General features: G+C 46.7%; 2 protein-coding genes across 2 annotated transcripts; both read right to left on the reverse strand.

Moving 5' to 3' along the window:
- Positions 1–1,732: 1,732 nt before the first annotated feature.
- Positions 1,733–2,758, reverse strand: LOC101785499 (early nodulin-93). The gene is made up of 4 exons (XM_004964447.2): positions 2,584–2,758; positions 2,385–2,446; positions 2,224–2,299; positions 1,733–2,113 (listed from the first exon to the last, which is right to left on the reverse strand). The coding sequence occupies exons 1-4, from the start codon at positions 2,645–2,647 to the stop codon at positions 1,968–1,970; spliced, it is 348 nt and encodes a 115-aa protein (XP_004964504.1). The 5' UTR covers positions 2,648–2,758; the 3' UTR covers positions 1,733–1,967.
- Positions 2,759–5,581: 2,823 nt separating this feature from the next.
- LOC101753380 (early nodulin-93) lies at positions 5,582–6,376 on the reverse strand. Its single transcript, XM_004964453.2, has 3 exons — positions 6,238–6,376; positions 6,073–6,134; positions 5,582–5,941 (listed from the first exon to the last, which is right to left on the reverse strand). The coding sequence occupies exons 1-3, from the start codon at positions 6,299–6,301 to the stop codon at positions 5,720–5,722; spliced, it is 348 nt and encodes a 115-aa protein (XP_004964510.1). The 5' UTR covers positions 6,302–6,376; the 3' UTR covers positions 5,582–5,719.
- Between the last annotated feature and the right edge of the window lie 4,147 nt (positions 6,377–10,523).

The raw sequence follows: 10,523 nt of genomic DNA on the forward strand, positions 1-10,523 counted from the left end.
CTCTTGTCGAGTCACCGGCCTTGGACTTGGATGTTCGATCATGATCACGAGGCTTGGTTAGTGCCCTTAACTAAGCCTTTGGCCTTGCTGCTTGTCTCAAGCCATTGGTCAAGTCAAAACATTTCACCAAAAAGGCTGCCTGTAACTTTTTTACAGGGCTGTAAACCTTGCTACTATGGAGCTGTATATTGTACACGTGCAGGGCATGGATGGAAAGGTCCTTTTCTGACGTAGTAGGAGTACACCTGTGAGCTGGCCCACACGGCAGCCACCAAGACCCAGGGTCTCGCGGAATTATTGGTGGCGCTCCCAGTTTTCGGCTGCGCAGAGGCAGAAACCGCGGACGTCGCACGCAGCGTCTCCTCTCGCTCCGTGGGCTGCACATCTGCAGCACCGTCACCCTGCTGTGATTTCACTTTTCAGATCTTTTGTCTTTCTACGTCAGTACGCAGCAGCAGCAGCAGCAGCAAGCAGTACGTAGTATAGCCTTATCCACTGTTTAGGTTGCGCTCAAAACAATAATTTTAGACAAAGCTGTACAAAAACTATCAACTGTGTTAAATACTTTTAATTAACCTAAGTTAATTACCGCAGCTGCGTCGATATTATGATGGACATACCTTTTTCATTATCACAAACTGTACGGCAAAGCAAATTTGAAAAGATTTTCTCATTCTAGATTGTTCTATATCTTGTCAGGACAACCAAGATGCAAGATGTTTTCGGACAAGTTAGTGGACTCTAATATATTTTGATTATGCTCCCGATTGCATCATGTGTTTATTTTTCCTTTTTTTAGAAAACTTTTTGAGAAAATTTAGAAGCAATTTTTTTTAAATATTTTCTTATTTTTGTAAGTATTGTAAAAAAATTCTAATGGGGCTAGAATATTTTTCTCGTTAAGTTGAAATACTTTATTGTGAAATCGAAATATTTTTTAGCTGTAACAGTTTTCTCGTGAAGTTAAAATAAAATTTTCTGAACCTATAATAGATCAATAGTTGGTGGGCCTCTTCCCATGTGATGTCAAATATGATACATATTGTTCGAGACCGTGAAAACATGTACTCCCTCGTACTTAAATTACTATTCGTTTTGACTTCTCTAGATACACATTTTAACATGCATCGAGATATATACTTATATCTAGATACATAGTAAAAGTGATGTATTTAGAAAAGTCAAAACGAATAATAATTTGGGTCCGAGGGAGTACAATATGGTCAAGCTAAATATGGTGCTACTTGAAACAGGGTTGATATGATGGTCAAGTCATCCTAATAAGCTGGCTCTTTTTTCTTACAAGAAAAAAAGAACAATTTTTTGGGTGTCTGTTGAAGTTGAAATCTGATAGCGTATTACAGTATTTCTGCATAGGCTACACTTATACGCATCGCCTCCCGATGAGGTTGCAATGCCCTATGGCTACTTTTCAGGGAGAAGTAGAGAAAGAGAACCAATCTGGCATGCAAGTGGCCACAGGGGTCGCCCCATACGAGTGTGACAGCAGTGTAGCAGCTTCAGTTTTAGCTCCCAAGTCCCTGCACTCAAATATTAAGCCCTCTGAGCCGGTTCTCAGATCTTAATAACCATATACTACCTCCGTCCTTAAATATATGACGTTTATGACGTTTAGTTAGTTCGTATGACGTTTAGAATAAGCAAATTGGTTCATTTTTGAACTACTAACTTGTCCTAAACGTCATATATTTAAGAACGGAGGGAGTATTTGTGAAGAATGATACGATGATGTTTGCTGCTTAATTAGCCAAGCTGTTATACAGATACACGAAGTACAGGGCGGAGAAAAGCTAATACAAGCTAGTTACAATGGCTCAAGCACTGTTTCAAATTTGCAATTTCCCTCTGAGGCTGTGAGCACATCGGTTGCTTTTGGAGTTATTGACTGCCGGTAGTACTTATTCATCAACTCCATAGTAGTAACTATTGATCAAGATGCAGCTCGATCATGGCCTGAAGAAAGCCGGGTGCGGCCTGCCGGTGCCCTGGTAGGAGGTGTTCTTGAGGTGCTCGGGGGCTTCCTCGAACGAGTGCCTCCTCGCCAGCGACAGAATCTTCTTGTCAGCAGCGATGAAATAGGCCATCCCGGCAACTGAAAGCAGCCATCACCAACAAATTAAACGGATTATAGTGAGATTATTCGGCTGGTGTTGGTCATCCCAGGTGTGGAAGTAGCAAGAGAGGTGCAGAAATAGAACAGACCTGTGGAGATGATGAGGGCCTGGCCGGTGGGGTTGATGTTGGCCTTCGCCCACGGCAGCATCCGTACGCTTGCCAGCTGAAGCATGAACAAAATATTAAGACATTGACGTGGTTTATGTTACCACGATTGCACACTGATGAGGAGAAAGGGATGAACTCACGGTGGGGACCGCAGAGGCAATGGTCGCTACAGCTGCTGCCTTAGCTCCTGCAAGTGTCGCCTCTGCATCATATGCAGACATGTACGTACTCAAGCATCAGTGCACAAAGCAGTTGCCATTCAGACCGGCTAAGGAAACCGAAAATACTCTGAGGATGTGCCTCCAGACTCCAAAGTGCCTTGTATGAATCCATACATACCTCGCGAGCAACGCTTGGCGAGGGCAAGCTTCTGGTCGAGGGATGCATGGCTCACGGTCGACATGATCCTGTTCTTTTGCTGGAGAAGATCAGAAGAATGAAGCAGACGATGGGCGAGTAGCGATGGCACTGAGCAGCTAGGAGGAGGGACGACGCTGGATTGTTGCAAGACGCTGCAGGGGAGGCCGAGAATTTATAGGACGGAGGGCGTTGTTCCGGCGGGCGCGGACCTGGTTTTGGGCGAAAACCGGGTGTGCCTCTTTCCTATCCACTCGCGGCATGGCCTGAACCTGAATACAGACAGAGGATGGTGCATGTACGACGGTGATATTTAACTATTTGTCATCGATTGGTATTCCTTCCGTTGCCATCCTTACGGATACATCTATATATTTGCAATCCCTGTACGAATGAAGCAACAAAATTACCATTCTTGCATATGTAGTGAGCCAACTCATCAAGCCAGCATGTATCGAGCATGGTAAATGACTATGATGCCCTGCTTTGCTCCTATTAGATATCTCTTTCCTTCCCTCCCGCGCACTAATGTATGGGGCCCCGCGTGTTAGGGTCATCTTCAACCTCTGGCCACTTCTTGCTTGCGAACTGAAGGAAGGCGGCGGACGGCGTCCGCTAGGGGCACGCTTGAGGGTGACGGCGGAAGAGAGCACGCGTGTGAGGTCGAGCTAGAGGTAGCGGCGACGGATGGTTGAGGGGGGGACCACAGCACGGCGGCCAAGCTCGAGGAGGCGCGTTGCCGCTCCCCTGGGGATGGCACTTGTTAGGGGCCGCCACCGCTTGCTCATGGGGCGGCTCTCGCTGGGCCACCGCCGCTCACCTCTAGGGGTGGCACTCATCGGGAGGCCGCCGCTGCTTGCCCCCTCCCGCCCCCCCCCCCAGCCGCTCCCCCCGTAGCCAGCGCTCGCCGGAGCCTGCTGAGCCCCGCGGTCCAACGAGCCACTTCTTGCGGTGGAATGTGGAAAGAAGGAAAGAAAGAATGCTTCGTTGAGAAGGAGTGAAAAGTGGAGAGGGTGGGGGTATTTTCATCATTTCACGTTTCGAATCCATGCTGGCACGGTGAGTTGGCACGTCAGGTCTGCAAAAATGACAAATATATTGCTTCGTCTACAGAGGGATGACAAATATATAGCCGCATTTGTAAGGATGACAACTGAAGGGTAACATCCGCAAGGATCCTTATATCGTGGGGTCTGTCGATCAATTACTCTGCTACCAGCTTGTCACCGGCCAAGAGTAAAAAGAAGTTAAAAGTAAATCCATGCACTTGATGAAGGCAGTATTTTAATTTGTGATTGCCGATCCTCACTGAACTAGATTACTGAACTGTTGGATGCCCAACTCCCAAGCCTAATCACGCGTAGCGCAGTTTTAGTTTACTGCAGGAACCAAGAGAAAACCCTGCATGGGACATGTCGTAGGTCCTGGCATCTGTGTGCTGCCGAAGGGTCAGATAGTCCCAACTACTGCTGGGAGTTTGACGTGTCAGTAACCATAGCTTTTTTAAAAAAATTTGTTTCAAAACTTTTTATTCTTTTTATTGCTATAAAAAAATTGATTTTTTTTATTAAAATGTTTGCTCCAGACGGCGGGATGGGCCCACGTGCTGCTGTGGGACATCAGGACGCTGCAGGGGTGTGGGAGCGGGACGTTGGGGCGTCCACGTGCGTTTGTCGGAGATCGATCGGCGACCGTAAATTAGAGATGTTCCAGACGGGCATGCATGATAAGGTGAAATGTGTACGTAAAATTTACGTAAAAGAAAAGAGTGGTAATCAAGTAGTGGCCGACACAACGGATTTTGCTTTTCTGATGATTGCGGCCTGGCATGGAGCGGCTGTGCCCTCAGTTTTGGGGGGCGGAATCGGGGTGGCGCTCCCAGTTTTCGGCTCGGCTCTGTCCTGCAGCGGAGACCACGGACGTCACGGCGTCTCGGTCCGTGGGCTACCTGCTGCCTGAGTTTGCGCCGCACTCAAGCAGGAAAGGATAGCTTATCCCCTTTCTGTCTGCCGTGGTTTTCAGATATAATATTACTGCACCTATGCCTTTATCCAGTTTATATGTTTATAATATTATGTCTTCAACGAGACAGCTTATTGACAACAAAGCTAAACATAAACTACTTTCCAAATTTGTTTCGCTGCATCTGAACTCATGGGGTATGTGTTTTATGTGCTGCTTGCCCCGTTTTCAGTTTTCATAGGAGGAGGAACATATAGAGCTCAGCAACAAAACGTGTTCGCTGGTTTTGATTTGTAAGTAAACACAAACATTGTGCTGCATATATGCCTGTAAGAATTATAATTCACTTGATCTTATCCTAAGTCAAATTATTCTATTTTAACAAGTTTTTTTAATAAAAAAGTATGTTAACATCTATAGTATCGAAATAAATGCGCAATCAAAATATATCTCATGTTGGATACATTTAATGAAATAAACTGGATCTTATAAATGTTAGTACTTTTTTCTTATAAGTTTAATTAAAATTAAAGAAGTTTGCCTTAGGACAAAGTTAAAATGAACTACAATTTAGAATAGAGTGAGCACTTTTATATTTGTGTGGGGGTTTATGCCATACAAGATGAAATGGGTCTGATCTTGTCATCTAATTTGGTGGTGCCCATGTAGATTTTACATTTTACACCCATATGCATGCATATATAGCAGGGTAAGAGCATTAGCCAGGAAGCGTCTATGTAGCCTCTTTATCTACAACTCTGTTTTTTCTGCGCCTGCTGATGGTGCAAGTTGAAAATGTTTACTGCTTTGTTTTTTTCTGAAAAAAAAAGAGATTGCCTACTGCATAGACAAGGTACAGATCCCAAGAGATAAAAAAAGAAATTGTCTACTGCATAGCAAACTTTGAAAAATGGTAATGCTGGGATGATGCCAAGGCTTTGTATTTTTAGTTCATCGCCACATACTATTTTGCTGCAATCTTTGACATGCTTATTGTTTTGACATGCCAAGTTCAGGGTTCAGAAACACAAAATATTTCACTATGCTTATTATTTGGAGGTAGTTACATTACAATGGCCCAAGTACTGTTACACACTTTGTCTGAGAAGATTTGAGCCGGGGCCACATCACTAGCGATCAAGATGTTGCTCAACGATCAAGGCCTAAAGAATGCCGGGTGCGGGCGGGCGGCCCCCTGGTAGGACGTGTTCCTGAGGTGCTCGGGCGCTTCCTCGAAGGAGTGGCGCCTCGCCAGCGAGAGGATCTTCTTGTCGGTGGCGACGAAGTAGGCCATCCCGGCCACCGTGCAGATGATGAGAGCCTGGCCGGTCGGGTTCAGGTTTGCCTTCGCCCACGGCAGCATCCGCACGCTCGCCAGCTGAAGAGAACAGAGGTAAACAGCAGGTTAATTCAGTTATATCACGAGTCCTCAGGTCATGATGATTATCTCTATCAGTTTCATCTCGCTGTAAGACTGTAACTGCAGCAAAGATGTAGGTGGTGACTCACCGTTGGGACTGCAGATGCGACGGTGGCGACGGCCGCCGCCTTGGCTCCGGCGAGCGTCGCCTCTGCAATTTTTTTCATCACCAGTGTCAGAAATAAGAACCAACGTACTAGTACACGTCGAACTGACAGTGGTAGAGCGGCACCGGCTGTAATAGGCACGCTTACCTCTGGAGCAGCGCTTGGCCATGGCGAGCCTCTGGTCGAGGTAGGCACGGGTCACCGTCGACATGGCGAGTCTGGGGATTCAGACGTGCAGGCAGATCGCTGGTGATTGGTGAAGGATCTGTCGGCTACTCGGGTTGTACTGGTGGAAGTGAGAGTGAGATGAGATGTGCTCGCAACGAGGCCGTGTATTTATAGGCTGGGATCGGTGGAGTAGTGGATCCAAGGTAGTGGTTTTGGGGGCCACATGACAAGGATGGCGGGCGCTCGAGGGAGGGAGCGGCCATGGTTTTGATAGATATCGAGGCGGTATATTTTAATTTCAAATTAAACATGTAAAACAATAATATTATCATATTAAAGTGAGTGAAATAAAATAGGTGTACGTGTTCATGTTTAACACAAACATAAGTATAAATATGAACAGAATGAAACAAATAGGTCTCAATTTGTACTTTGAGGTGGGGCCGGTGCCGGAGACACCGGATGCGTCATTACCACCTGGATTAGTCATACTAATCAAGGGGTGGCCTCAGGCAATGTCGTCGTACAAGCCGATGTAGGTAGATGTTCGTAGTACAGTCCCTCGAACGGCACCAGGAAGTAGGCAAAGTAGTCGTTCAGGCCACCAGGAGGTAGACGATGTAGTTGTTCAGGGAGTGAGCAGTCGTGTGAAGATGCTCCCCAAAAACCTGATTGCCCGCTATCCCGTTCAGAACCTTCAGCGTGCATGGCTTCAAAGGCCTATTCTCGCCAGTACTGTGCGCGCAATGCTAGCAATGGGAATGCAAGATTGCAGTAGAAAATAGTGAGGGAGAAAGAGATAGGTCTCTTACTTGAGAGTATTGGTGTTTTGCACTTGTGAGAGTAAGAGGAGGTGCCTCTCTTATATAGGCTTCAAGAGGTGAGGTTCATTGAACCTGGACATCATAATGCGATGGAAGTTACTATTAACTGATGGGAAGAATGGTCATCAAGAACTAGTAGTTCTCAGCATTTTATTGGCTGTGTTAATTGAGTGAATCAATTCTCATAAACAGCAATAATCACCTCTCCTCAACTTACCGTGCAAAATTGACCAATTAGCAACTCATAGCATTTATCATGGACCTTTTAATTCTTATTATTTGATTAATTGAAATAAATGGGCCTAACCCAATTAATCGAACAATCCCCACCAAGAATCAGTTTCACTGTAATTTTTGATATACCAATATTTCAGTGGAGACTGTTAAGTTGAACATCCACCTACACTTATTTACAACTGAATAATCAACTATACCAATATTTTAAAATGGAATATTGAAATGGAGGGAGTACGTAGCTAGGTACTACGAGAATTGACGTGTTTCCTGCTGGAGCATAGAAGTGGATAATATAAGTAGTAGATTCCTTGATGGGATCTGAATCGTAATCAGCGACGTAGAAAGCGCCAAACTGCCCGCCTGCATGCCCAAACGTAAAAACATCAGTAGCCCCGTCAATTTCTGGTTTTGCAGGGATGGGCGCTCGCTCCTGTACTCTGCTCTCCAACGGCTTCTGTCCTCTCATCCGATGACATCACACCGTCGGCACTAGCGAACGCTTCTCTCTTTCCTGTTTTGGGTTCTTCCCTGGAAAGACGGCCGAGGTGACAAAACCATAGATAGAATAGGGCGGTTCCCACGTCCCAGCCGACCGGCCATCTACCGCACCTGTTGAGTCTGGTGCGAGTAGCTGCATATGCTCTGGTCATCTAGTGCAAGTGATAAAAGCACTTTGCATACTCAACCATAGGTTGATTAGTTTCCTGGCAACACGGGCTTAGTACTTTTTTCTTTTTTTTAAACGAGCTGGTAGGAGAGCTGCCGTTTTATTAATAAAGAAGAATGCCCAAAGGGCGAAACAAAATAGGAAACTTTACATGGGCTTAGTACTTGTTACTGTACTTGTTACTGTACCTCTCATCTTTACATCCTCCAGCAAACACTTTGGCGGTTTGGCCTTCCAAAACCTGGCTTCTGAGATGAGTCCAGCTCTGGTACGGTCTAGCTAGAGCACAAAAGGAGAATTACTGTGGAGAGATCCGAAGCCCTTAACTTGTTTATTAGCTTTCAGCCTTCACTTTTATAGTTTTATGGCAACTTTGAGCCTCTCATCGGTTTCCTTTCACTCCGGCCGCGCACGGGCCAACGCTGAGGAACCTTCTCCTCCAGGCCGCAAAAGGATGAGCTTTCTTGCATGGGTCTAAACAAATAATGCGCGCGAGTCTTTTGTAGTTCGACTGGACCGCTGCTTCCATATACCTGAGCATTTTTCGTCCAGCCCACGTGTCCAGCCCAAACCCGATCGGATTTGGCCTGCCCACGATGACTGGGACTGGACGTGAGCAGTGAAAACCAAGTAAAAAAAATCGGGCTGGCCTGAACCCGTCTAGACAATTTATTTAATTTATTTTTCAACTATAAAAAAGAGCGGGAAGCTCGAGCCCGACCCGGACCTAGCTTGAAAAATCAGCCTGATAACGCCCATGGGACGGTCGTAAGTAGGGCTGTAGATGAGCCGAGCTCGAGCGAGCTCATCGCCTCAAGCTTGAGCTTGTTAAAGCATCGAGCTGAGCCCGAACCGAGCCTCCAAACCATCCGAGCTTAGAGCTAGGCTCAAGCTAATCTCGAGTTGAGCCTTCATATTTATATCATTTATAAACATAGTTTAGCAAAGCCTATATAATAATCGGACTAGATTCATTCCATTACTTGTATACCTTGATATTTACATAGTACAATTAAGCAAGAAAATTAGAGTATATATATGTATACACCTCATAGGTCATGGTGAATCGTAGTACACGAGCTTACTCGAGTTTTTCGATCTCGAGCTCGAAAAGCTCATGAGTTTTGAGTTAGGCTTAAGCTTAGCTCGTTTAGAAATTGAGCTGATCTTGAACCAAGCCTAAGACGAGCCGAACACGATCGATTCACGATTCACGAGCCTCAAGCTTTTTTTACAGCCCTAGTCGTGAGCACGGATTTTTGACCCAAAATGAACCGGACTTTGTTGGCCCGCTCGAAAAATGCACAGGTCTACTGCTTCCTAGGCAACTTGCCTGCTGCACTTTGCACTACTAGTCTGTAGATAACAACCAGAGCGTCGCGCACAGCAAATCGAGTCCTACACTCCTACAGCTGTGGTTGCAAGTGGGGCGGCTGCGGCGTGCGGGCGGCCCGCCCCACGTAAGCCGCAAGAATTCAGTGGGCTTCAGCGGCGGTCTGGATTCTGCCGCAAGTTTAATGCGGGATTAGCCGCAACCCGCGCACCCCCGCAAAGCTTACCTCGCTAGCTCTCGCATGCATACGCGCGAGCGTCTACGCGGAGCATGCATTGGCGAAAGCCCTCTCTGATCCCCAGAGCACGTTGATCTCGTAATCCTCGCCGATTCCCAGTGTGCGTTCATCTCATTACCCAGCTGTGATGCTTTCTTGAGCAGCTCCGCCTGCACATCGGCCTGCGCGATGAGGTCGTTGAGGATGGAAGCCGAGGCAGCGGCGGCGGTGGAGGCAACGGAATGAGGAGAGGCAGCAGGAGCTTGGGAGGCGTGGGGAGTGGGGCAAGGACGCCGAGGAGCTCGGAAGCGAGGTCCTCCCAGCAAGAGAGTTAGCACAGGCGCTTGATGCAGAGGCGGAGTGCGGCAGACTACTCATCAAACCAGCAAGAGAGTTGGCCGGGAAAAGCGAGGAGCGCGCGTCGTCGTGGTCGTCGGACTCCTCGTCAGGTGGGAAGGCGGTACTACGTGAAAATTTTTTATGCTGACGGCTACGAGGTTTGTGCTGGCGGGTACCGCACCTCGCAACCTTGAACCAACATAAATGGCTATTCGCTCTGGTGGGCTTCTTAAGCCACCCGCCAGCACAGATACTATTTGCGTTATTTGTGTTGGCGGATAGTTAAGAAGCTCACCAGTACAAATAATTTTGGAAAAAAAAGTAAAGATAATTTTGGGAAAAAAAAGCTGACCATAGTTGTCGTATTCGTAGCCGCGCTGCAACTCACGTCACCGTATTTGATGCCGTGAATAAGCGTTCAAGAAGTAGGCATACTCAAAGTAAATCAACACTTGCTCAGTCCCAAGCAAATCAACACTCGCACAATCCCAAGCCAATCAACACTTCCGCCATATGAATTCATCCACATGTCAAATTTAGTTACACATTCCAAACAAATCAGCAATTCTGGGATCGAGGTGAGAAGGACGGAGACACAAATACCCAATCCAAACTGCTGCTCATCCACCCGCATCGTCCACTGCTTGC

Source organism: Setaria italica, chromosome IV (assembly GCF_000263155.2).
Source record: "Setaria italica strain Yugu1 chromosome IV, Setaria_italica_v2.0, whole genome shotgun sequence".
NCBI classification, from domain to species: Eukaryota; Viridiplantae; Streptophyta; class Magnoliopsida; order Poales; family Poaceae; genus Setaria; species Setaria italica.